The sequence below is a fragment of the Acinonyx jubatus genome, chromosome A2, assembly GCF_027475565.1.
Source record: "Acinonyx jubatus isolate Ajub_Pintada_27869175 chromosome A2, VMU_Ajub_asm_v1.0, whole genome shotgun sequence".
NCBI classification, from domain to species: Eukaryota; Metazoa; Chordata; class Mammalia; order Carnivora; family Felidae; genus Acinonyx; species Acinonyx jubatus.
Window position 1 is genome coordinate 96,654,763 of NC_069383.1, and position 26,475 is coordinate 96,681,237.

Genomic DNA, 26,475 nt, shown 5'->3' on the forward strand with positions numbered 1-26,475 from the left:
CAATTTTGAGTAGCTCCTTGGACTCGACAGGTGACCTCAAAGAAGGTACAAGAGTTATTACTGTCCCAAGATCCAGAGTCACAGCCAGAAGAAAGAAGTGACAGTCTGCATGTCCCAGGCAGTGAGAAACCTAAGCCACGCCCTTAGACAAGCTAGAAGGCAGTAACTATCTCTGGCAAAAAAGACCAATAACCAATGGGTGTGGGTTTGGAAAGGAACGGACATTGTGAAATTTTATTTTCCTGTGAAGACTGGGGATTATAGACCGATGTTCATAAAGGCTTACCCTATAAGCATTCTCACCTTTACCCAGCTTTTGCCAATTTTTCCAGGCTCCCATCTGAAGCTCTGATATTTCCCAGAATTCGGCAAGAGTTTTCATTATTTTTAGTTTTAGTTGTCCTTTGGCCATTTAAGATGATAACATAGAAGTTGACCAGAAAATCTCTCAGAGTCTCCTTAACTCTGGGAAGGCTTTGAAGGTAGATATGGGGATGTCTGTAAGGCCATTAACTTGGAGGACTTTTGTTAACAGTTGTATAAAGACAGTTCAGACAAAAGATAACTAGAACGAGTACTTAAATGAAGAAAGATGGAGGAGAGCAGTAGGAATTACATAAGTCTTATATTCCTTTGTTTTAGGTACCTCTTGTTTCTTCAATTTTTCATTAGCCTTTTATGAAAAATATTTCAATGCACCTATTTTGGAATTGTGAAACCTTTTGGATCTGGTGCATGCCAATTAAAATAAGTATTCCATTCTGTTTTTTTAATTTTAGAATTCTTATGTTTAAGTGCACTTCTTACATGATCTTATCTAATTGGAAAGTTCCAAATTCTGGATTGTTTTTAGGAAGATTTTGCCATTTTTATAGATATTTATAGTTTCTAAGGCCATAGATTTTAGACATAAAATAAGTAGGTGTGCCAGGAGGTGGCATGCCTGGCTCTTTAAGATTTAAGGATCCCATCGGCCAAGGCTTTGGGTTTCTCAAAGCCAATCTGTCACCTAAAAAGGATGTGTCACTGTGTTGTGCAGTGTTTTACAGTGTACCTTGTTGCATGGAAATTTTCTTGAGCTTGGTGGGGGAGCTAGTATCAATCCGAACCCATTCTGTGACCAACTTATCCAAACATTCAATGTCTTCTTGAGACGTTGAGCACTCCAGCAACCTTTAAATGCTCAACCTGTGGGGTTTAAGATGGCAGCATAGAAGGATCTGAACTCATCTCTTCCCATGAACACAGCAAAGCTACAGTTACACATAGAACAGTTAAGGACCTGAAGGCTAGCTGAATAGCACCTCCACAAGAATAGAAGGGCCACATCAAGATAGGTAGGAGAGGCAAAGACATGGTCTCACAGAAACCCCATCCCAGGCACGGCCCCCCCCAGTCATGCAGGATCTCATGGTATGGAGCTTGTTTCTGAGGCGCAAGAGTTCTCTGCCACACATCAAACATCCCAAAGCATTTGTCCTTGAAAACCAATGAGGCTTAATTCCAGGAGAATCACAGGGCTGTAGGGAATGGAAAGTCTGCTCTGCGGAGGCTCATGCACAGATTCATTCTCAACAATTTGAAAAGTGCCTAGACCATATGTGAAGGAGTCTCTCTCATTTGTTAAACTTAAAGAATCTGCCAGAGGGCCAAGAACCTGTTAGGAGCTCTTTCTGGATAGAATGGTGGGCTCCATTTTTGCATTCTCCTTTTGCTTTGTTGGTGCTGTTGCCAGTAGGCAACATTTTGGCACCCCACTTTTAGCCTGCTAACTCTGATAGGAGTGCCCTGCTCCTGTGTACTGCAGCTGTGGCCAGCCCTACCACAGCTGGTGGGCATGCACAGCCCACACAGGGAACACTCCTTGAGCACCAGCCTCTGGTGGCGGGGGGCTGTGGGGGGGCGCTGTGCTTCTGGGCCTCATGGGTCTGAAACAGTCAGAGAGACAGTCCTCATCAGGCTACCACCCCCAAGACACTGTACTAACAGCAGAAACGCATCCCCAGTCTTCATGTAAAAAAACCCTAGTTTCTTGTCTTGGAACCTCAGCTTGTGGGTCAGGCATCACGTTTGTCACACAAGAGGCTATAGAGGTGCCCAAAGGGAACATGGGCAGGGAGACACCCAAGTCCACATGGAACATTCTCCGGGATGGATCACATGTTTGGGCACAAAACAAGTTTCAATACATTCAACAAGACTGAAATCATATCAAGCATCTTTTTCAATCACAATGGTAAGAAACTAGAAATCAATTATAGGAAGAAACTGGAAAGATCACAGATATGTTAATATTTAACAATATGCTACTGAACAACCAATGGATCAATGAAGAAATCAAAGGAGAAATAAAAATACCTGGAGACAAATGCAAATGGACGTACAACAGTCCAAACTCTGTGGGATGCTGCAAAAGCAGTTTTAAGGGGGAAGTTTGCAGCTATACAGGCCTGCCTAAAAAAATAAGAAAAGTCTCAAATAAACAATCTATACTTAAAGGAGTCAGGAAAAAGAATGAATCCCAAGTAAGTAGAAAAAGGAAATAAGGGTCAGAGTAAAAATAAAGAAATAGAAACTAAAAGCACAAAAGAAAAGATCAATGAATGAATTCAAAGATCATTAAAATGTCCATACTACCCAAAGCAACCTACAGATATATTATATATAGAAAACCCTTGAAGACTCCACGAAAAAGCTGTTAGAACTAATATATAAATTCAGTAAAGTTACAGGACACAAGATCAATATACAGAAATTTGTTGAATTTCTACCCACTAATAATGAAATATAAGAAAGAAAAATTAAGAAAACAATACCATATACAATTGCATCAAAAAAATAAAATTCCTCAGGAGTAAATTTAACCAAGGAGGTGAGAGATCTGTATGCTAAAAACTGTGAGATACTGATGAAAGTAATTGAAGAAGATACAAATAAATAAAAAGATATTCTGTGCTTGTGGATTCAAAGCAATCCCTATCAAAACCCCACTGACATTTTTCATTGAACTAGAATAAATAATTCTAAAATTTGTATGGAATCACCCTCTTGCATAAGGGTGTCTTGTATAAGACCCCCTCAAAAAGGCAAAGCAAGTAACCTTGAGAAAGAAGAACAGAGCTGGAGGCATCACACTCCCTGATTTCAAACTATAGTATAAAGCTATAGTAATCAAAACAGTATGGTGTTGGCATAGAAACACATAGATCAATGGAGCAGATAATAAACCCATACACATAAATGGTCACTTAATTTACTACAAAGAAGCCAAGAATATAGAATAAGGAAAGGAAAGTCTCTTCAATAAATTATGCTGGGGGGGGGGGGGGCGCGTGGGTGGCTCAGTCGGTTAAGCGGCCGACTTCGGCTCAGGTCATGATCTGGCGGTCTGTGATTTCGAGCCCCGCGTCAGGATCTGTGCTGACAGCTCAGAGCCTGGAGCCTGTTTCAGATTCTGTGTCTCCCTCTCTCTGACCCTCCCCCGTTCATGCTTTGTCTCTCTCTGTCTCAAAAATAAATAAACGTTAAAAAAAAAATTAAAAAAAAAATTATGCTGGGGAAACTTGAAAGCCACATGCAAAAAAATGAAGCTAGACCACTGTCTTACACCATATACAAAATAATTCAACCTGGATTGAAGACTGGAATTTAAGACCTAAAGCCATAAAATTCCCAGAAGAAAACATAGGCTGTGTTCTTCTATCATGTCATCTTCAAATAGTGATTATTTTCATATTTTGGCTATTGTAAATAAAGCTGTACTGAATACAGGGGTGCATATATCTTTTCAAATTAGTGTTTTCATATTCTTTGGATAAATACCCAGAAGTGGATTAACTGGATCATAGGGTAGTTATATTTTAATTTTTTTAATTTATTTATTTTGAGATAGAGAGAAAGACAAAGAAAGAGAGAGAGAAAGACAGAGACAGAGAGAAAGCAGGGGAGGGGCAGAGGGAGAGGGAGAGAAAGAATCCCGAGCAGGCCCCATGCTATCATCACAGAGACCGATGGATGCCACGCTCAAACTCATGAACCGTGACATCATGACCTGAGCTGAAATCAAGAGTTGGACGCTTAACCAACTGAGCCACCCAGGAGCCCCAGTTATGTTTTAATTTTTGGAGAAATCTCCATTCTGTTTTCCACAGTGGATTCACAGATTACATTACCACAAACAGTGTATGAGGGTTCCCTTTTCTCACATCCTCTCCAACACTTGTTATTTCTGTCTTTTTTATAATAACCGTCTAAGAGGTGTGAGGCGATATCTCGTTGTGGTTTTTAATTCATATTTCCTGATAATTAATGATGCTGAACATCTTTCATATGCCTCTTGCCTATCTGTATGTCTTCTTTGGAGGAATGTCTGTTCAGGTCCTCTGCCCATTTTTAAATCAGGTTTTTGGGGGTTTTGTTGTTCACCTACATGAACTCTTCATATATTTTGGATATTCATTCCTTACTGGATATATATGACATTTTTCACAGCAATTTTTTGGCAGGGGGTGGGTGGGTGGGTGGGATCTGACTCCAACGGCAAGGGAAACCAAAGCAAAAGTAAACAAATTGGGCTGCATCAAACTACAAAGTCTCTGCACACAAAGGAAACCATCAACAAAATGAAAAGGCACCTACTGAATGGAAGAAGATATTTGCCAACTTAAATTGGGTAGGGCTTCAAATATTTCCTGGTTCCTTTACATTCTGATTGGCTTGCACCATTCTCCCTTCAGGAACATCCACCCCACTCTCGCCCTGCATTTGTTTCTTCTGGTAACTCTCACCTTGTCAGTAGAGTATGACTCCACAGAGGACCTTGGGTTCACTGATTTTTCACTCAGGTGTGTTCTGGTTTTCCAGGGCAGATGCCATAGTTTCTACTCGTGTTCATTTTCCAGCGTTTGACACATGCATTTGTTGACCGAATGAATAAATACATGAAGATTGGCTGGGAAACCCGCCTTTAGCAGCTTAAAGCCATCCTGAAATGTGGCTCTAGCCACCTTCAAGTAATGTTAATAAAGCCAGAGTAAAATGCTGGCCTCTGACTGTGGGTCTTAGCTGAGGTTTTGACATGGAACGCAGGTTACAGAGGCGATAAGACCTGTCCTCTGCAAAGAACAAAGCTAATGTATTGGAAATGCATGCACTTAAGACTCATTAGCAGGTACCTGTGACTCTTACTTCATGGGAACTAATGTTTCATCTTGAACAGCCTTTCAGAAACCCAGATTACTTCATTTTCTCATTTCCCTTTTAATACTGCTGTCTCTGGGGGTTTTGTGAAAAAGCCTAACGAGCAGTTTGAATGGCAACCCAGGCATCTCATTGTGATGACACTGTCTCTGTTGCTGCCTCCCTATGAAGGAGGGCTGTGTCTGCTGCTCCTACATCCCGTGGCTTCTCCTACAGCTGTCACTCCCTGGAAGGATACAAGACTTTAATCTCTGATGTTTCCCACCTACGAGGTAGAAGGGAAAATTAGAGATGTTATCTGAATAATTAATTCAAGCCTCAGATGGAAAAAAAAAAGATTTTTTTCTAAAATATCCAGATCATTGAGACTCCTGTGTTCTATTTATCTGGGTAGGCGGCTTATCTTTTAACTAATTGAAATGGCAGCAAGTGCTCTTGAATATATTACCGTATCATTGAGACCCACGACTTCTAGGCATCAGCTTAAGAGTGGAAAATGTCTTAGCCAGACGATAATCATCTAGTTCGCCTTCTGGTGATTGCCACAGAGAATCAAATTAAATGGTCTTCTCACTGAATTTAATGTAAACCTATACCATACTATTGAGGGAAGATTCCCCGTGGCTGGGAATTGTTGGGAGAAGCACTGTGCGGGCTGCATCTTTTGTGTATCACAGACAAGCTCAGGTGATGGTCCCAGGCATCCAAACAAGAGACGGACTAGGAGAAAACCATTCTATTCCTTTAGTCTGGAAAACTGAAAACACTGTCTAAAATCCCCAGCAGACTATAGCTTTTGTCCATGATTCCAAGGTTCCTAGCAGCCTCAGTTGATTATCCCTTCTCCTTAGTTCTGAAAAATCAAAAAAGGGTGGATTTGTATGACAAATGTCAGAAGGGATTCTCTGTGAAAGATATTCAAGAATTTCAGCAGTGTGTCATGTTTGAAAAAGGGATGGCTAAGTGTTTCTTTTCTCTTAATATTCTTTTAGAACTAAGCAAGACACACATGAGAAGTCAAGTAGGGAACCCAGTTATCTGGATAACCACAGCCTGAATGCCAGCTCCCAATCCACTCTGGCCATAATCTTAGTGATGCCTCCCCCAGTGCCATCAGAGCTGAATAACGAATCCTATTTTTTGTTTTCAAAATAGAATTCTTCCTTCCTTTTGACATTTCCATAAATAACCGGTAATAAAGTAATATGGTACTTATCTAGGTCACTTGATTTGCTGTTTTGACCATGGGATATCCTGATGCTGTGGGAACTTTCAAGGGACTTTTGCAGATCTAGACACTTGTCCATTTAGTTGCGGTTCACTTAGAATGCAACGCTTTGTCTCTGCTCTTGTATTAACTCTCCTATAGATGTTCAAATCTTGTTGGAGATGCTGGTGGATTGATTTTTCTCCCTATCGTTCCAACTTTCCCAATCATATTATCTTAAATCACTGAAGGGGCTCCTGGGTGGCTCAGTCAGTTAAGCATCTGACTCTTGGTTTCGGCTCAGGTCATGATCTCACAGCTTCGTGGGTTCAAGCCCCGCATCGGGCTCTGTGCTGGCAGCAGGGAGCCTGCTTGGGATTCTCTCTCTTTGTCATTCTCTGCTCATTCCCCCACATGCACTGTCTCTGTCTCTCTCAAAAAAATAAATAAGCAAACTTAAAACAATAAACTAAATCACTGAAGATAGGCCTCATCCTTTTTAATAGCATCAGTTCTTAATTATTTCCTTCTTCTTCCAAAGGATATCTCTTGATTTAAACCATCTCTACCGGCTCTTGTATTATAGCCTGGGTGCTGAACTGGTACAACCTGGTGTGGCTAATAGAATGAGTGACAGCTAGCATTGGATTTGAATAGCCTGGACTGGAAATATCAGGAGTGGGCACAATGAGGGGAGGAGAGGGACTTGGGAAGGAATGTCTCACCCAGGACCCCATCTGGGATGTGAACTGGCCGTGCCACTTCTCAAGTTAAGGGAGAGGCATAAGTATGACACAGAAGGGAGAAACCAGATGCATTTATGTTGCCAGATGCGATCTGTGTTTGCCTCTTTATTACCGCTCTAAGTTGTCTTCCAAAAAAATGGTCTCACGTATGAATGCTGAATTAATACCAACTATGGATGTGTTCATCTGGGGCACTTTGATAGCAAAAGGAAATGCTGCTGTGGCTGGTTCAGCACCCCTGTATACTGATCGTGGGCCATCCTGGGTCATGTTCCCAAGGATTGGCACTTCTGTTAGAGCTGCAGTCCAGGGTGGTGCCTTCCTCCGTCCTGACGGGTGATCTAAAAAAGCCATGTTGATGACCACCTATCCTCCTGAGGGGAGAGCTGTGCATGTCTATATACCTGGCCGGTAGTTCCTCTAGGACCTTGGCAGAAACTGTCTGCCATGTTCCTTCTGGACATGTTCCAAAGGACAATGTTCAGAATCACAGTACTCATGAAAGCACAATGTAGGGGAGTCCCCCACTACTCCTTCCTGTCTTCAAAAGGGCTCAGTGTCCCCCAAAGAGCCTCTCTCCTTACCTGGGCTTTCTTGGCCTTAAAATTGGTCTTGATTCTGCTCTACCCTCACACCCCCCGCCCCTTCCCTGCTCCTGCTCTGCATACCCTCTGCTTCAGACACACTGGTCTTTCAGTCCCTGGACACACGTGGGCAGTCTTTGTAACTCTCTTCACGCCTTTCCATATGTTCTTTCTGCCTAAAACATTTCTATCCAAGTCTTATTTCCTTCCCTAACAAAATGAGTAATTACCTTCCTATCCTGCAAATCCCTCTAAACTTGTTTCTTTGTCACCCTATATTAAAATGATTAATTTATGTATCTTCTCACCACTAGATAGTATCCAGCTCATAACATATGCCTCATCTCCAGTGTGGTACAAGCCACACTGTATGTGCCCATATGTGTTCAAATTACATATTAGTTAGCCATAATATACCATTGGTGATGTTACTTTGCACTATAATGGTACAGAATAGCCTTTGTACTGTATTCTATGGCAAAATAAGATTTCAAATACAGTACGTTCCAGAAAACCAATCCAATTCAGTTTGTATTGACGTAAATGTTGGCAAAGCCGTGAAAATGAAGGATGCGAAAATCCTGACATTTATTTCTCCTGATTAGTTCTGAGGAGCAAAGTGTCCCAGGGCACACGTTATTAAGTGATGCAGTGTCCCTGACAATAAAATTAGGCACAAGTACCACTTGCCTTAGATGCACTGACACTGCCAGACTCCAGAGTGAATGCAAGGGCCACGAGATCCCAGTGGAAACAGGCCACACACGGTGATGTCCATGGTCTCCATGACTGTGCCTCCTTCATTTACACACTCCCCTCAAGGACTCCCTCAAGGACCCCCTCAAGAGCCTTGTTCCTTTACCTCTCATCCTTCCATGAGACTTAGAGCCTCGGTTGCAGATGGCACTGTGGGTTTAACTTAAAGAATCATCTGATGAAAGTGCTCCCTACAGGTGGACTTGGCTTTCAGGATTGATGTAGTATGGGCTTCCCCAGACATAGCAGGCTCCTTGCCCCTAGCTCTCCTCTCACTGATGCAGGCTGATGTTTCTAAGGTGAACAGACTGTATCCTTCCCCAGATAAAAAAATCTCCTGTGGCCCCTCCTCCAAGGGAGGAGGTCCTATGTCTTGGTGTGTTGTGGGACCCTCTCCCCTCTCACCCCCTGGCTTCCCTTCAATCCACTGGTATGCCATGCTTGTCAAGCTCTGCCTTTTTAAAAAAATATAATTTATTGTCAAATTGGTTTCCATACAACACCCAGTCTTTATATACAGAGCTCCTTCTGCTTAGATTGGATTTCCCTCTGCCCAGGTCCAGTTGGTGACCTTCCCACTTCTCCTTCCAAACACGGCGGCTCTGTTCTCCCATCTGGAAGGTTATTTCCAGCATCTCTCTCCCTCCCACAAGGACCTTGCCTACCTCTCCTGTTGTGATCCTTGTTGTTGTGTCAGAGTTGACGGCTTAAATGCTCGCCTCCTGTGCAAAACTCTTTGAGGGTAGGAGCACTGTTTAATCCATCCCTCTGTGCATACTCAATACTTGGTGCAATGTTTTGTACACACTAATGATTCAATAAACATCTGCTCGTTGAATGGGCTAAAGGAAGGAAGAAAGCAAAAGACAGTTTTTTACTTAAAAATCTGACCAACTCTGCTGGACCTAGCCTCCCAGGGGGTGCCACAACTTAAGAGAGCATCTCTATGGTGCCCTGAGCCTCCGCAACAAATAATAAGGTATTTGAGGATTAACTTCAATATGGATGCAAACTTAGTACCTCATTTGCAATCCTGCAGAAATGTCCTTTTTAGAACTATATTCATTGCCTGGCCACACTGACGATTAGTCAGCAAATCTGAACAGGATTGTGAACAGAGGAGCAAAACACACCATGGCTTACATTCTTTGCAAGCTTGATGCTCCCTCCTGAGTAAGGCAGTGGGGTCCTAGCCATGGAGCCTGGGTTCCAGGCGTAGCTCCCCTGCTCACGTGCTGTGCCCAAGGCAGGCCACTGCCCTTCTAGAGCAGCAGGAGGGACTGGACACGATCCCACCACTCACTCTGGGGGTCTCTGTGACTTGGTTTTATGGGTCAGGTTTGTTAGGCAGGTGGTGGTGCCCTGGGTGTGGAAGAGACACAGTTACCTTGCTTGGCACAGCAGCCCTGTGTGGCTCCAGGAGTGGAGTTGTGGTGGTCGGGGGTGTGGTTTACGGCTGCCCAGTTCCACAGCCTCGTTGCTCCCTCGCACTCCCACCGGGGGGCTCCCAAGTGGTCAGCGGGGTCCCTGGGGCTTGGGCGCCATGACCTGCTGGGAGTGACACTGTGGTTCTGGGAAACGAGAGCATATTCTTTGCTTTGGCATGTGTCAACACCTAAAGAAGGGACCTTTCCAACTTGCATCAAGATGAGACTCTCTTGAGGAAGACAAGGACATGTCTGAGATCGAAAAGGGAAAGGCATCTGTGCATTTCTATTCATTCTCTGTCTCTTGTCAGTCTGTCCATCTGTCTGCCAATCTTTCTCTCTCACAAAGACACACACACATACACACACACAGAGGAAGACTACTTTCAGCGATGTCTCTTTTCAAGTAGATCAGAAGGAGATGCTTCCCTTAAATAACATGGGACAGCCCCCCTTGCCTCCTACCTTCCTCTCTCTCCTTACCCTGTCCCCCTACCCCTGCCCAGACTTTGACTGCTTTGTTCTTGAACACCTTCAAGCATAAATCTCCCAAGTGGCCCAGAGTTGCACCAAGAATTCCAGATTTGACCGAAATGGTGACAGGTACATATCCTAGAAGCACGGCCGGGCCTCCTGCTCACCTCTCTTACATACAAGCTGCAAGAATGGCATTAGAGCAAAAAGAAACAAAGACATCCCTCTGCCACCATCACTGGGGGCCCCAGAGAGAAGTGTGGGTGGGGGCCGTTCAACTCTCTTAAACCTATTGTTGGATTTTTTTTTTCCGTTAGGGGTAAGGCTTTTTGTGTTCCTAAAATAATTCATTTGACTGTCATTTTAACAAGTCCCTTGTCTGTTAAATCATGACTTCCTATGTGGATATTCCTTGACTTAGCTTGATTTGCTTATTAAAATTTCTTCCGCCTAATGTTCCCTTCCAGCCAGCAATGTGTGGGATTCTATTTCTTCTTCAAAGAAAAGGAGCCCACACAATTTAGTTTATGTAATTCTGTGATATTCCTCTGCACAATGGCCACCACAAAACACAGCTTTTTCAACACATGGCTTCGAGGCTTAAAACACAGTTTTGAGGCACAGTCTCAGGGACAGGTGTCAGGAGCTAAAGAGTTGGATAGAGATGGTAATATTGCAGCTACCTCCTACTTTCCTCCTCGGAAGTGCTTGGCCATTTGATGATCTGTCAGATCAGCCACCTCTGTCCCGTGAGCAAACATGCGAATGTACAGGCTAGACTTGGATCTCAGGATGTGAGATGCGGAAGGGGACCCAGGGTTGGGACCTCATCCCCACCTCTCCCTTCTTACCAGTGTCATTCAGGAGCCTGTCGTGGGGATTCTGGACAACAAGGCTTGTGCTTGAGGCAAAATAGGCACTGAGAAGGGTTCCTGAACTCAAACAGCAAAGCATCATGTCATGGCTCTGCAACACAGAGGCAGATACGCCCCATTCTGAACCATCCACTCACTCATTCATTCATCCGACAGAACATCTACTGAGCACTCACTACCTTCTCACCAGGCACCACGTTAGCTGGAAATGCAGATCCAGAAGAGCTGGGCAAGGCCCGTGTTCTTTTGGCACTTGCTTATTGATAGAAGGGAACTGGTAAGAAATAAGTAAGACCGTTGCAGATAGAATAGGTCATTCAGGCTCTGGTTTATCTGCATCAAGGCCGGACAGAGAGATGTGGGATTGGGAATAGGAACTGAACTGAGAGCAGGAGGTTTGGAGCATAAAGGGTGGAATAAGCCCAAGGGGCTTTTGCATGTGGTCAGAAGGAAACACAGCTAAACACAGCCCCAAATAGACCTTTTCTATTATAACCTTGACTTTCATCAAAAACTTGTGCGAGAATCTGCCACTGTTTGTGATTTTTAAGTTTTTTAAAAGATAATGTTCACCACATCCTGTGGTATTCCCCATGTAAAGTCTAAAGTGAAGCATTTTATTAAGAACCTGGAGGGAGCAAAAATTCTAATATTCTGATCATGAGAACTATGCTTTCTTTATGTCTTCTTGGTTGTCAAGAAGATCAGAGGAATATTTGAATCAGTTTCTGCAACTATATCTGCCCAGGTTATAATTTGGAGAGAGTGTTCAAGATTGATAAAAGCGCCCACTTCAGTCACACAGAGCAGGCTCACATCCCCATTTCCTACTGTAAGAGGACCTTGGGAATGTTTATTAACCACCTTTCTGAGCTGAGTTTTCACTGACAAGGAAGGGGTGATACTCAGGAGGTTTCTAATGTGATAATGCACCACGCTCCCAGCATAGAGTAAATGCTCATAATTATTATCCTTTTCCGTATTGCTACTTTGCAATTTCTGTCAGGTCTCTATTCCTCTATTTCCCTGTACGTTTCTTTTGTTGCAAATTTTCTCAAATCCATTGTAGAAAGAGACAAGTTACATGTAAATTTTTTTTTTAAGTTCCATTACCCCCTGATGGCAAAACCAGAGCTGAGAGTAGGATAAAAAAGCTTCAGGCATGTACTTGCTCAAAATAAAATCTGTTCCTGAACTCAAAAAACTGTTATGGTCCTTCTTCCAGCTAAATAATGCCAGTTTCTATAACCTCGTCTCATATACTTTAATGAGGTTTCCTTCAGGGCCTGTGTTTTCCACTCACTGTTTTTGATTTCTTAGTGTAGAGGCAATTTTTAAGAATCATTTTCTCTATTGTAGATATGGCTTTTGTCCACTTTCTTTTCATTTCTGAGATGGTACTCACTCACGACTTTATATATTCCAAAACAGAAAAGCTATTAATGACTTTGTCAGTTAGAAATTGACAAAGCAGAATCTTTTGTCTCCCTGTGTTCTGAAAAAAAAATCTATGATAACATGTCCCTTCCCTAGAAGTGACAATTTTTTCCTTTAAGATTCCATCTCCTTACAGAAGGTTTTGTTTTTGCTAATCTACTATAGTGCATAAGAATAACTTAAAACATTAAACATGAAAGGCCGGCCCAAGATTTTTTAAAAGTCCAAGAATATATCACTTAATTAAAAACATTTTAACAATTTTGAGTTATTTAAGTTGGAAAGCAAAACAAGTAAACAAAATATCATTGTTGGATCCTTGCTGCACATAGGAAAACAGCCAGCAAATGCAAGCTTACTCCCTATGAAGTAGGTCACAATGTGATAGATTGTTCTCAGCGGCTCACACATTGGATTCACTTTTTCAAGGGTCAGTTAAAATCTATGCTTAACATAGCCCACAACCAGAGAGCCTTGATTACAACCAATAATTGGAAAATTACAGTGTTGCTGAAACTGTGACTAATATTCTCTTGGTTTCTTATCAGTGTCTGTTACTCTTCACCCAGGCAAGAGAAAATAAAAGACACTTGAATTACTTAGTGGGATGGAGAAAAAACTGGAAGCAATTTAGTGATACTGTTAAAATCCTCCTCATACAGAGAATGGGAAAGCCACTCCTCTTTGCAGGGAAGGAGGAGAAGTCAGGTCTCTGTCCCATGAGATTTGCCTTAGCAATTAGGAAGAATTGAGAGATGGTAAAACAGTGGAATCACTGTCTGGGAAGAGAGTGGTCTTTTATCCACGGCCATTTAAAAACAGGACAGAGCCACCTCTATCTCCCACGGTTCAGATGTGAAGGGAGAATGATTAAATTATTTCTTCCACCCGGATGAGTCTATAGTGTGAGCTAGGAACACTTGTGAATGCCCGGGAAAACATAGCCACAAAGGAATCGCACGTTGGGAATCAGCTATCCACCTGCTGCGTTCAAGAGGCAGCTGTCGTGAGTCTTTAACGATAACACCTGTTTAGGGACATGATGGCATTTAGTTTTATGTTAGCCTTTGTACATAACTTTTTGTCTCTATTTTCTTCTCTCTCTGCACTATCTACTAACTTGTCATGTCTTTCTGTATTTTATCTATTTTTAATGGCAAACTTAAACACTTTCTGCAAAAAGAAATGACATGATTGAAGAAAATCCGTCATATTAATTAAAGTTTTGAAGTTCTGCACACGTGCGTGTGTGTGTGTGTGTGTGTGTGTGTGTGTGTGTGTGTGTGCACCAGGAACCATGCCAGTTCCAGGGGATATAAAGAGCAGGGAACACTGGCTTCAAGTCTTCACAGCATAGGGATGCACATGAACAGGTCAACTAGCAATAATACAGTAAGGATCTCTGCAGGGGAAGGGGATTCCTGTGGGATCAGGGAGCAGAGGCCCATGTTTTCAGGAATGGGAAAAGGCTGGAAGGAGAGGTTATAGCAGAGTTGGTGCTGGAGCGTAATCTTGAAGCAGGAATACCATTTCTGCTGCAAGTACAAACGGAGAGAATGTGGGCAAAGAGGGGTGGGAGAGTGCAGCCTTCAAGGAACAGCTCCGAGGTCACCCTTCTTATTCCAGGCAAATACCATTATTCCAATCAAGTAAATTACTGACAAATGTCTTCCTTGACTAATGTTTCCTTCTATGCCTTAGTTCCCACCACGTGGACAGGGATCACTGGTGTAACTTGACAGTTTCAGGAGAGTTGCCTGGTTTCCAGGGAATTCTGATAAAAATACCACAGCACAAGTGTCTTCAACAAAAGAAAAGCTCTCTATAATCTCTTTTGAGGCCGTGACTGATACTATGTCAATAAAAATCCCTCTGCCTCAACATTAATGCATAAATGCCCTTTTTCAAACACAAACTTTTCAGATAAAGGGATGCTCCCCTCCAAAAAATTGGTATGATACCTTTACAAATACACTAGACTGTTTAATGTTTGGAATTTCAGTTTTGTGATTAAACCTGCAGGCCCATGACTAGAAATGATTTGTGGGTTTGTTGCAGGAGGATTTAAGTATGAGGGCTCTGGGGATGGTGTGAGGGGACTCTTGGCCAGTGAATGAGCCTGGCCAACTGCCCAAGACCTGTGTTTCAGTGAGGCTTTTTTAGTAAAGCAATATCAGTAGTATTTTAGTAGTAGATTTTCATTTGTTGAGTACTCACTATGCTAAGGGCTTGATTTGCACTATCTCATTAAGTTCTGACAACAGCCCATTTACAAATGGTTACTGAGGACCAGAAGGATTAATTAAGTAAATCGTCTCGGAATACACGGGTTGGAACTTGGTGCTGCACCAACTTTAGTTTAACTTGCAATTATATTCTTGAGTATTTAATTCGTAGTTGTTTTTAATCTCCATAATACTTTAAGATGTTATCAGTCCACATGAAGTTTATATAAACTGCAGAAATCTTATGCTCTAGCAGCAGCCTTTCTTCGTTGGAGATTTACAAAAGTCTCTGGACAAAGCCCCTGGAGAATGGTCAGGTAACCGAGGTCTCTGAACTGCCCAAAAGAGCCAGGGCACCTGGAAAGTGCACGGATAGCTCATGCTTCCTGGGCTTTGCCAGTCTTCCTGACAGGAAGACTGGTTTCCAGGTGACACTGTGGTCTGTCCATGTTCATACTGTCGTAATGACAAGCATTAAAAAAAAAATGACCACATGGTACCAATAGTGTGATGAGATGCTTTCTGAAGTCTGGCTTTTCTGCCTATGGTAAATTCCATGGTTACTGCCAGTGGGGCCAGAAGAATGCCTAACAAGAGACTCAAATAATGAATGAATAGGCATGCCACATGGCCATTAAGGACCGAGACACAAAATGCCAACACTGTGCTTCATCAGGTTAATGGACTTTTTACAAGTGCCCTGTTCTTGGAAGATGGAAAAAGTGCAGGCCTAAATTGCTGCTAAATAGACTTATGTAATCCAAAGAGTAGACTGTCGCTGAGGCCCGGTCCTCATGATGTGTAAACAAAAAGTCAGGAACTTGCATTTGATTGATGTGTGTAATAAGTAACTGCCCCTGGGATCTAAACTGCATGACTCAACACATTTTTAGGCCTTAATCTTCTCTTGAAAACAAAAGTGTTATTAGTTGTAGAATAGCATGTACTTTTATAGCCAGGAACCCCAAAAATGTACATTTAAATCCCAGTTTTAATATACTTTGATGGAGTCAGAACACTTGCTTGTTTCAAAAAAGAATCCCTTGTGCAAGTTCGAAACGATGTTTTTTCCCCATGCTTTAAAAGCTACAAACAACCCAGCTATTGCTGAGTATCGGCTCAGCTCACATGGAATCCTCAATGTTGCAAATTATAAAAAAAAAAATGCATTTTTTCCATCAGATACAATGGTTTCTACAATAACATTGGCTCCAAGGGAGACATGGTCCTCTGAGATTGGATTTTGTTGGAAATTATGGTGTTTGAAGATTACTAAGGTATCAGAGGTCCTTAATAGAAATCTCAGATGATTGGGACATTCTGTAGGATAGAGAGTTGTAATGCAAGACTGGTGGCCTCACCCAGCAGGGACCGCCTCTAATTCCGGGTTGTGTATAGGGTGTCGAAGGCTGCAGGGATCACTAAAATGTTCAGTGATAATAACCATAATCAACCCTAAAGAAGGATAAAATTGGATCCAATTGAATTGATGCTGGATTTCTCAAAGGACGGGGGCAGTCACACCACCGGGGCCGTTTGGTCCTCCTAATCTCTGTGGGCTAGAAGGAGCGGGGAGAGACAGACCCCAGCAGAGCATGGAAAAGCATGGTCCCTCGGGGAGCTTGCATTTTTGTTCTTGCCATCCCTGTGTGAACCCTTAGGAAGATGCTTTGTGTCGTATTTCAGATCTCCCTTGGAGAGCAGCTCTCTCACAGCCTATCTCTCCCAGCATATACTTCTTTCCCTGGGAAGACAGTGATTGTGGAGCTGGCATCTTCCACCCCTGCTCATTGTCTGTTTGCCCCCACAGAATCTGTACCAGAACAGGTTTTTAGGCCTGGCCGCCATGGCATCCCCATCTAGAAACTCCCAGAATCGCCGCCGGTGCAAGGAGCCACTCCGTCACAGCTACAACCCTGGCCAGTTCCACAGCATGGCCATCAGGACCGGCCCCCACGGCACCGTCACCATACCCCGCTCCACCAGCGACACCGACCTGGTCACCTCAGACAGCCGCTCCACACTTATGGTCAGCAGCTCCTACTACTCCATAGGACACTCTCAGGACCTGGTGATCCACTGGGACATCAAGGAGGAAGTGGATGCTGGAGACTGGATTGGCATGTATCTCATTGGTGAGTAGGTCAGCGCTTAGCCAGACTTGCTGACAGAGTGCTGCAGACAGAATGGTCTCGGCCATGTGGGTCGGGTGGTCAACGAGCGTAGCATTCACAATGCACTTTTAGGTATGCTTTAATATTTCAACAGACTCCATACTTTAATTAAAGTGCACAATTTACAACCAAATGTGTTATACACCAAATTCTTTTTTTTTGTTTGTTTATTTATTTATTTTGAGAGAGAGAAAAACAGAGCACACAAGTGAGGGAGGGGCAGAGAGAGAAGGAGAGATAGAGAATCCCAATCAGGCTCCTCCCTGTCAGCACAGAGCCTGATGCGGGGCTTGAACTCACCAACTGTGATATCATGACCTGAGCCGAAGTCAAGAGCCGGACTCCTAACCGACTCTTAACCCAACCCAGGCGCCCCTGTACAGCAAATTCTAACACACTGGAGACCCATTCACTAAGGCTTCTCTTACCATCTCTATTCAGTGGAAGAAAACCATGAGTTAGAAGGGCCAGCTATGGTTGAACACAAATGTTATTACCATTTGCAAGTATAGACGCTCTTGTAATTATGAATAAGTTAATATCAAAAGCCTGTTTTCAAGTCTGTATGTTTTTAAGACCAAAGCAACACCATATACACAAGCAAAGGACACACATCTCTACGGAGGGGGTTTTACTTTGTTTCCAACGTAATCATGTGCCTCTTTTCACCTGTTCTTTGACCATTCTTACTGCTTTGAATTCAAAAGATGTAACGGGCTTCAGTGGACGGTGACAGCAAGCAGACTGCAGGCTGGGAACAGAGTGATGGTTGAGAGGAAAATGGCCACACAAGTCTGTGTGCTGCAGAAAACAGATCTCACAAATTTGAAATCCCATGAAAAAATGTATTTGATCTATTTTACATGATAGAATTGAATGTGTTAGAAATTGATGCATTTATGCTGGTTAACTGGCAAGCAGAGGTGTGGTTGCTGGGTGGGGAAGGGGAGTCGCTCAAGTCAGGCACCAAGTTCAAGGGAGACCAGGCCTTCTGCCATCAGTCTGTGCAAGGAGCAATTTACACATTCTGACACACAATGCTGATTTAACATGGAATATCACAGAAACCAGTGGATTGTTCTAAGTATTTTGCAACCTGGACTGTTTTTCTGATAAACTAAAGGGGATCTTATCTAACTAACTAGCTGTGAGGGAAATATTTTTAGATCTCTTAACGGCTTTGCAGTCAGCTTGGCTGATGTATTTACAATATATGCATTATCATAAAGATGGAGAAACATAGTTTTTTAAATTTGTACACAAGTAATGGTTACTAGCTAAGTTGGACTTAGGTAAAATTGAATTTGCTGAGAAAATAGTTCTTGCGTAAAATTGTTTGGATACCATCAATCTAACACAGAGCTTGCAAAATAACAGCCCACCAAGCATATTTTTAGTCCACATTGTTTTAAATTTGATAAGTTATCAACATTGAAAAATGTAGAGATTTCACATTGAAATCCAAATTTCTAGCTTCTTTCACAAAAGCCCTCAATTTGGCAGACTGAACCTGTAATTCTACTTGGCTTTAGTTTGCTAAAGTTAAGCATTAACTGCCTCATTTAGCCTGGTCTGCACCCTTTAGTTTTGCCACAGTCTCCCTCCCACCCATCCCTACTTTCATTGTGAAATGTTACTTGTTTAGCACCTTAGGCAATTAGGGTTTTGGCCCCAGATCTAGTTTTGAACCAGCTCTTTGAAGCTGTACCTTCCTGCAGTGGTGAGTCCTGTTGTCATTCATTCATTCATTCATTCATTTCATTCATTCAGGCAACCATTAGAGGAGGAGAGTGTTTTGTGGGGAAGGTGAGAAATCCAAAGACATTCATCCAAGGTGAAGGAATGGGCAGATCTGGAGCTCAGCCCTAGATCCAGGCTGTGGGTGGAGGTTTGGGGTAACTGGCACCCCAAGAGTCAATTAAGTCATTGTGGATTGTGTAGAAAAGAGGACCGGAACACCTCTGTCAGAGGGATGGACAGGAGAGGTGCTCACAAAGGAGGTGGAGGAGGGATGGAGACTTAGACCACGTCACAGAAGTCAAGAGAAGGTGGCGGAGGAAGGAAGGGGCAGTCAGCAGCATCGAATGTCGTAAAACTGTAGGAATGAATAAGATCTTGTGTTAACATGACATTCTGACGGAGACAAAAGTAAACACAGCTCGTCATCTTAGGATCTTAACTTGACAGTTTGCTCTTCTCATAGTAGCTGCACATATATAACTGTGAAGTTATTTAATGCAGAACGCCAACACTTTCGGCAACATAGCATTTCAGACATAATTTCCAAATCCAAAATTATCTGTGTGCCTTAAGAGTTCATAATTTGTAGGTCCTTAGTAACGTGTCTGTCAGATTTGCAGTGTCTTGCCAAAGAGCGAATCACCATTCTAGGCCTAAAGATTTAGAGGTGATGATTTCATTTAATCTGTCATTTCACCACTGAAGAAATGCCGATGCAGTGGCTCCCAAGGCCACACAGCTGCCCTCGCCTGGCGGCAGACCCCATGCTGCCCATAGGAACATCTTGGTGGAACCTGGTATGGTATCATTCCACGCCAGTGGACCACCTGTCCACGTGAGGCCAGGTTTGTGATGCTTTTAGCTCTGGCCTCTAGAGCTCCAGGAATACACGACTTTTCTTCTGCCATAGAGAGTGAGACACCTGCATGTGGACAGGCATGTGTGGCCCTTTCACCAACACCAGTGCTGTCCTTAGCCAGGAACCCAGTGATGGGACAGTGACAGTAGCATTACCGTTATTATCAGTGAAATCCAATTTGGTTGCCCTCCTTTATGAGTGGCCATGAGCTCAATACGGAGTAACGAAGGATTCTCTCTCTGGTGACACAGAATGGGGAAAGATCATGTGGTTTCAGTGACAGCTTGACCTCATTTAGAATTCTACCCTGCCACTGGCCAGATGTATGGCCCCAGCCGTGTACTGTCATCCGAGCTCTAGGTTTCTTATCTCTAAAACAGAGGGGAAAACATAACTTTCTTCTCAGGATCATTGAGCAGAATTGATGAGACACTGCACACTTAGTGCCCGTTGATCAATACTTCATGTCTTGATCTACCTTGTCAGGGAGCTCTATTCTCTGGATGTGTGATAGCAAATTACCTTAATTCCCAGGCTTCATTCAGCCTAGTCTTCACCCTTAGATGGGTACTCAACCGTTGTAACTGTGCATTATAGACAAAAGCTTCTTACCAAACCAATAGGAACATGGAAAGAGATTTTAAAGTTCAGTAAGTGGGAAGAAGGTCATCACCTGGTCAAAAATAAGTACATAGAAGCATGTTTATTAAAAATCGGCATTTCCAGAAAATAGTTCTGCCGTTATTCATTTGAAAATGCCTACTTGACTTTGACAAATAAAACCTAATTATTTATGAGTTCTATATTTAGGGTTAGAGAGTCAGCAATGCCCATGGCTTACTCACACTAAGGGAACAGTCTTGTATAATTGAGTTAGGATACATAAGTTGGAGGATACAACTAATACCTCTAGTCATTAGAATGCTAAGTCAATGAGAATGTATCTATTCAAGTATTTTTCACCTCTTCACCTCACATTCATGTTAAAATAATATAAAATAATCTGCTTACTAGTGATGTCTAATAATGTTCTCTGGCCAGTACCTGTATTCACTCATTCAGTCCTCACAACAGACTTTTGAAGCTGGTATTGATATTATCCCCGCATTGTAGTGAGGAAGCAAAGACACAGAGGGATTAAATAAGCTACCTAGGTTCACATAGGTACTAAGGTAGCCTAATGTTCCTGCTTCAAGGGGTTGTCAATATCCCTGTAATCACACAAACATTGCTCCCACAAAATGACTTCCACCATGACAAAAAAATATGGAAAAAAAGAACCTTGGGACAGATGGCGCAGGGCCTATCAATCCTCAGGGTGGCAGAGAGCATGGCTGGGCCCCCACCATCCATTCCAGGCCTCTTCTTTTCTCCAGTGTTTTCCTCTAGTGCAGAATCCTGTCCCTAAAATTTGTATATCTCAGACTCCTGTGCAACCATGTCCCAGATGCACACCGGTCCCTTCATTAGGTGCACCTGTGCAAGACAGGGAAGGAGGTAGCAAATTGTGGGGTTCCTCCTCCTACTGGTTAGCCTGTGGCTGCCTCAGTCATGGCTTTGGAAAGTTCAGCCATCCACCACAGTGCCTTGCTATCCACTCACTCACTTCCTGGGTGATGTGGTGGTGGCAGGTACCCATCTTGCTACAGGCTGGTTGCTCTCTGTGGGTGGAGAGGCAATCGCTGTGGCCTGGGAAGCAGCCTCTTGCTCTCCTGCCCACTGCACCGCTGTTCTATGAGGTTCTTGAGCTGAGCAGTTCCCATGAGGCCACTCTGAGTGAGGTGGAAGCAGGGCCTTGGAGAACCAGTTATTCTGGGGCTGTTCCCAGAGACCCAGCCTGGAGTCCATTTCTCTAGGAACCCAATCCTCTGCATTGAATCCCCTTCTGCATAAAATATCTGGAGTGATTCTGTTTCTCTGCATCTGACCCCCACAATACACTTGAATTCCCAAGCAAAGACCAATAACTTTTCCAACAATTGGCAATGAATGCCTTTGGGGAGGGAGTTGACCTCTCAGCACAGATGGTTCAGGCAGGAATATCGACTATTCTTTTTTCTTATGTGCTATGTGTTATGAAGTATTATCAATGTAAGAGAATGGGCTATTTATCAGGACCAATTGACAGTCTTTTAAAAGGTGTCATGTTTAATTTTTTTTTTTTTTTACGTTTATTTATTTTTGAGACAGAGAGAGACAGAGCATGAACGGGGGAGGGTCAGGGAGAGAGAGGGAGACACAGAATCTGAAACAGGCTCCAGGCTCTGAGCTGTCAGCACAGAGCCCGATGCGGGGCTCGAACTCACGGACTGTGAGATCATGACCTGAGCCGAAGTCGGACACCCAACCGACTGAGCCACCCAGGCGCCCCAAAAGGTGTCATGTTTAAATGTGTACAGTGAAATGTACCTTGTTTTCTTTAAAATGTGTGTTATTTTGCTATCCTCATTAGTCTTTGCAGATTCTTCCCACCTACTCATCCCATCCTTTTCTCTTTGAGGTTCTCCTTGTGCTGCTGTGGTTCCTTAATAGTTAACCTATTCTTAAACTTACTATAGTCTAATGAAATTGCCTGTTTTCTTGAATAAGTCCCCAAATCTATTAGAAACTTCCCAAGAACATAGACCATATCTTGTTCACCAGTGTGTCCTCAGGGTTTAGCACAATGCCCAGAGTGGAGGAGATACTTACTGCACATTTACCTAATGCATGAATGAGCATCCCTTCTAGATATTATTTACAGGGATACCTGATCATAACTGTTAAAATGAATATTCTGGTGATCAGAGTGGAAGATTCAAGTAAATACCTCTCCTTAGAGAATTGCTATAATGAGGCAAATCTCTACACTGAAAACCCAGGGAGCTAGGAAAATATTATGCCTTTTTGGCAGAAATGAGGCAATTACGGTAAAAGACATATTATGCAATCATCTTAGTAACCCAACCAGGGCTGTGAGCACACACTGTGAATATTAAGACTGGCAAATTTTGCAACCAAGTGATTTTCCAGGGGATACAGTGCCTGCCATTAATGAAGCAGAGATAGTGTTGCTGTGCCCAATTATCTTTACCAAAGACGAGATAGCCAAAAATGTGCAGTCAACATGGGAGGGCACAAGCATGTTGACCAGTTGTCTCATTTACTCCTCCACTAGGAGGTCCCAGTGATTAGTACCCCACCCCCATTTTGCAGGGGAGGACCTGAAGATGTAGACTCGATGTCATTGGTATATGGCACAAAGAGCCTTGATAACTGAGTCCTTTGCTACAAGTCCTGCCTTCCTTTCACCTCCTTCTTGCCTGTTTTCCCAGTCTAGGCAGATACAATCTTAGTTGCAAAAAGGACAACCATGACCTTGCTCCTCTTGGCAGAGCTGGAACTTGGAGCCTGCTCTCAGGAACCCCTGAGTTCTGTTTATTCATCTGTCACTGCAGTGGATCTGGATTCTCAAAGCCACAGACCCATCTAGCTCAAGTGTTTACTTTCTGCCAGGGCCCCATAGATAACCAAAGTAAAATTCATATCCCTGTCTTAGCCTCCACTGAAAACATGAGGTCTGGAACCAGAGAGGGGGCAGTCAGCTTCTCCTTCACAGATCAGTCCTCTCCAGGAACGCTGTTCCTGTCTGGACACCAACTTTAAGGAGGATATTGGCAGCTGCAATGTGATGAGCAGAGAAAGAGCAGGAAAGGAAAAGTACACAGTCCCCCACAAGCTCCTCTTAGTGCCTCCATGCAGGAGGCTCTCCGTTATCTTAGGTCCTGGACACCACATCGAGGCCTCTCTCTGCCTCCTCCACACCCACCCTCCATCTCCACCCTTGTGGCTTCTTATCCCTCAGTGCTTCCCTGAACTCCAGGTGGCCTCCCTCCTTCAAACTCCCTGTTAGAGCACCCTGTTCTTTTCCTTCCCATCCCCTATCACAAATTGTAATAATACCTTTATTTCTTCACTTAGTGTTTAAAGTCTGCATCCTCGGGGTGCCTGGGTGGCTCAGTCAGTTAAGCGTCCTACTTCGGCTCAGGTCATGATCTCGAGGTCCGTGAGTTCGAGCCCCGCGTCGGGCTCTGTGCTGACTGCTCAGAGCCTGGAGCCTGTTTCAGATTCTGTCTGTGTCTCCCTCTGTCTCTGACCCTCCCCCGTTCATGCTCTGTCTCTCTCTGTCTCAAAAATAAATAAATGTTAAAAAAAATTTAAAAAAAATAAAGTCTGCATCTTCAATTGTTTGAAAGCTTTAGCTCAGAAAGGACCATATTGAGTTTGCCCAACACCATGGCTCTTGCATTTTTCCCAGCATGACAGACGGTTCAGTCTTGATAAGTATCTGTTGAATGAACAAATGAATGCATGAGTGCATGAAGGATGGATGGATAAATTCATGGACGAGTCCCAGGTATTAGATGATTACAGGTATCCGGGCTGGAGAAGAGATGCTATAAAGTGGGGTCTATGAGAGCTGGGCCCCAAACAGAAAGTGTGATTGAATGTTTTCTTTATGCCTCATTCACAAACCCAAAGCGAGACCAATTCCTGGAAGCTTTAGGAGGAAGATTTTTGCACTCCGATTTCACACACGTAAAGACTATTCAAAAGTGAAATGGCCTGCCATAGAAGCAATTATTTTCTGTTTGTGGAAGTGTTTGCAAACCAGCTAGATGATCGCAGGAGTATTGAAGAGCGGGGATTGGCTCTGTATTACAAAGGGTTGGTCGAGAGGGTACCTGAGGATACTTCTAGCTCGCTGATTTGGATTCCATGTGCTTTTTCGTCTGTTGAGTTAGAGATCGCATTAATATCCTTTGCTCTTTTTCTTTCTTTCTTTTCCCTAAATATACTGTTAGCTGATACATTTTTCTACTCTGCTTTCTTTCTTTCATGGGAGTATAGATGAGGTCTTGTCAGAAAACTTTTTGGACTATAAGAACCGTGGAGTCAATGGTTCTCATCGGGGCCAGATCATCTGGAAGATTGATGCCAGCTCTTACTTTGTGGAACGTGAGTACTTTTCCCATTCCTGTTGCTCGCGATGGGGTTCAACTGTTTCAAGTCCTTTGTTCTATTGCATTGCTTCCCTGAGAAATGTGCTGTGTAAGAGAGGCATATGTTTAATGAAATGCTTAAAAATAATGAAAGGTGAGATCTAGAGCATTTGGGCAACAGCCATACAAACCAGCCCAGACGGCCATTCCTTTTGTTTCAAAGAGATGTTTGGTTCATGGCCATTCATAGGCCTCTGGATTCAGAACCTTTTGGCTCAGATCTTTTAACTTTCACTCCGTGCTCCTCCACGTGCTCTCCAAATTTGCGATAGTCGCCCCTTCTGTATCCTGTAGTGCAGTGTTGGCTTTGCTTGAGCCAGTTCTTCAAGACTCCCTGATCATGGCCCCAGAATATTGGGGATATTCCACACTTCACCCTGATTTTCAGCTCTGGCCATAATTCCCCAGGATGGAGGTGATACGTTACTACTACTGACCTGTTTCTTTGATTCCTGATCTACTGATATCTCTGGGTGTATAAACTTGTCATCATGTATTTTACTGAGATATTTCCTAAAATTTTATGCTATCTTTGAAAATAAGTCATATTTGTAGTTAAGGAAGGATTCTTTTCCAAAATCCCCATACTGGTGCATTTCCCATTGCACAAGGAAATATCTATGTGGGCCTCATGTTTACCAACTGAAGGAATGCACAGAATACCCTTATCTGCAAGTTCTTCCCTTCCCACTTGGGTATGGGAGAGTGCTAAATGTACAAATCCCTCCTGCATCTTCTGGTCCATAGCAGGGATTCAGTCAGTATGTCACTTTTGAAAGGTAATGATGGAATAGTCCCTTGTTCCAACTGTCCAGTTCTCAGAGGAAAGGATACATGGCCAGGAAACTAAAGTCTATAATCATTTGACTTGTTCAGGAAAAACTATAGTCTCTAGCATGTTTTGCTCCCATTTTTATTTACTCTCATTTCCATTTGTTCACTTAGTAAGCATTTTGTAAGACCTACTATATTCCAAAAACCAGAGATTTGAAGATGAAATGTCTGGTGTCTTCCCTTTAGAAGCTTTTGGTGTCTCTGCTCCTAGGAATGACACAAATGCCCCCCTTTTTTATTGGCAAACATATGTAGATAGGAGATTGATACTATCAGATGTAGAGGGGACATGATTTTATGAGATGTGGTTGGGCCCTTGACTTTGGTTTAGTCATAATGAAGTTCCCAACAAGAGATTCCCTTTTCCTTAGTATTTATCTCCCTGTCTCTAGCTTTTCTCTTCCTAATCCATTCTGATTCTGATACCAGACAAAATGCCTTTATATTCAACTCTGATACCATCTGCTCAAAAGCCTCATGGCTCTGCTTTCTGACTACATCAGCTGAAACCTCTCTGCCTTGTTGCCAAGCCCCAACAAAACCCACCCTCATCCCTCAACCCTAGTTCTGCACCCTCCCCAGCATGCCCCCTTTGCCCAAGTCATGCCAGTATCTTCCCCATCCCGAAAATAGCATCATTTATCATAAAGGACATAGGTGGGCTTGATGTGGGGACAAAGACAGGTTCCAGCTAGTAGTACTTAATATGACTTCCCAAATGCCAGAAAGAACAAAAAAGGTAAAAACTTGCATTAGCAATGAATATTAAACACAATAGCTGACTATATGCCCTGATCTGATCTACATTGGAAGTCTGGTAGGAAAGGACTTCTTTACTACGCCCCTGTTTCCTTCTTTGGAGTTCCAACTAATTGGGAAATCGACACCATTTAGGG

The 26,475-nt window shown here is 43.1% G+C and overlaps 1 protein-coding gene across 4 annotated transcripts in view; it reads left to right on the plus strand.

The window, feature by feature from the left end:
• Positions 1–26,475, plus strand: part of HECW1 (HECT, C2 and WW domain containing E3 ubiquitin protein ligase 1) — a 420,473-nt gene that overhangs the window by 164,387 nt on the left and 229,611 nt on the right. For all 4 annotated transcript variants that reach the window (XM_053218663.1, XM_053218662.1, XM_027071594.2 and 1 more), the window contains exons 2-3: positions 16,741–17,065; positions 24,594–24,701. In XM_053218663.1, coding sequence (XP_053074638.1) covers positions 16,777–17,065; positions 24,594–24,701 — 397 coding nt within the window. In that variant the 5' untranslated portion in view covers positions 16,741–16,776. The remainder of the gene's footprint in view (positions 1–16,740; positions 17,066–24,593; positions 24,702–26,475) is intronic.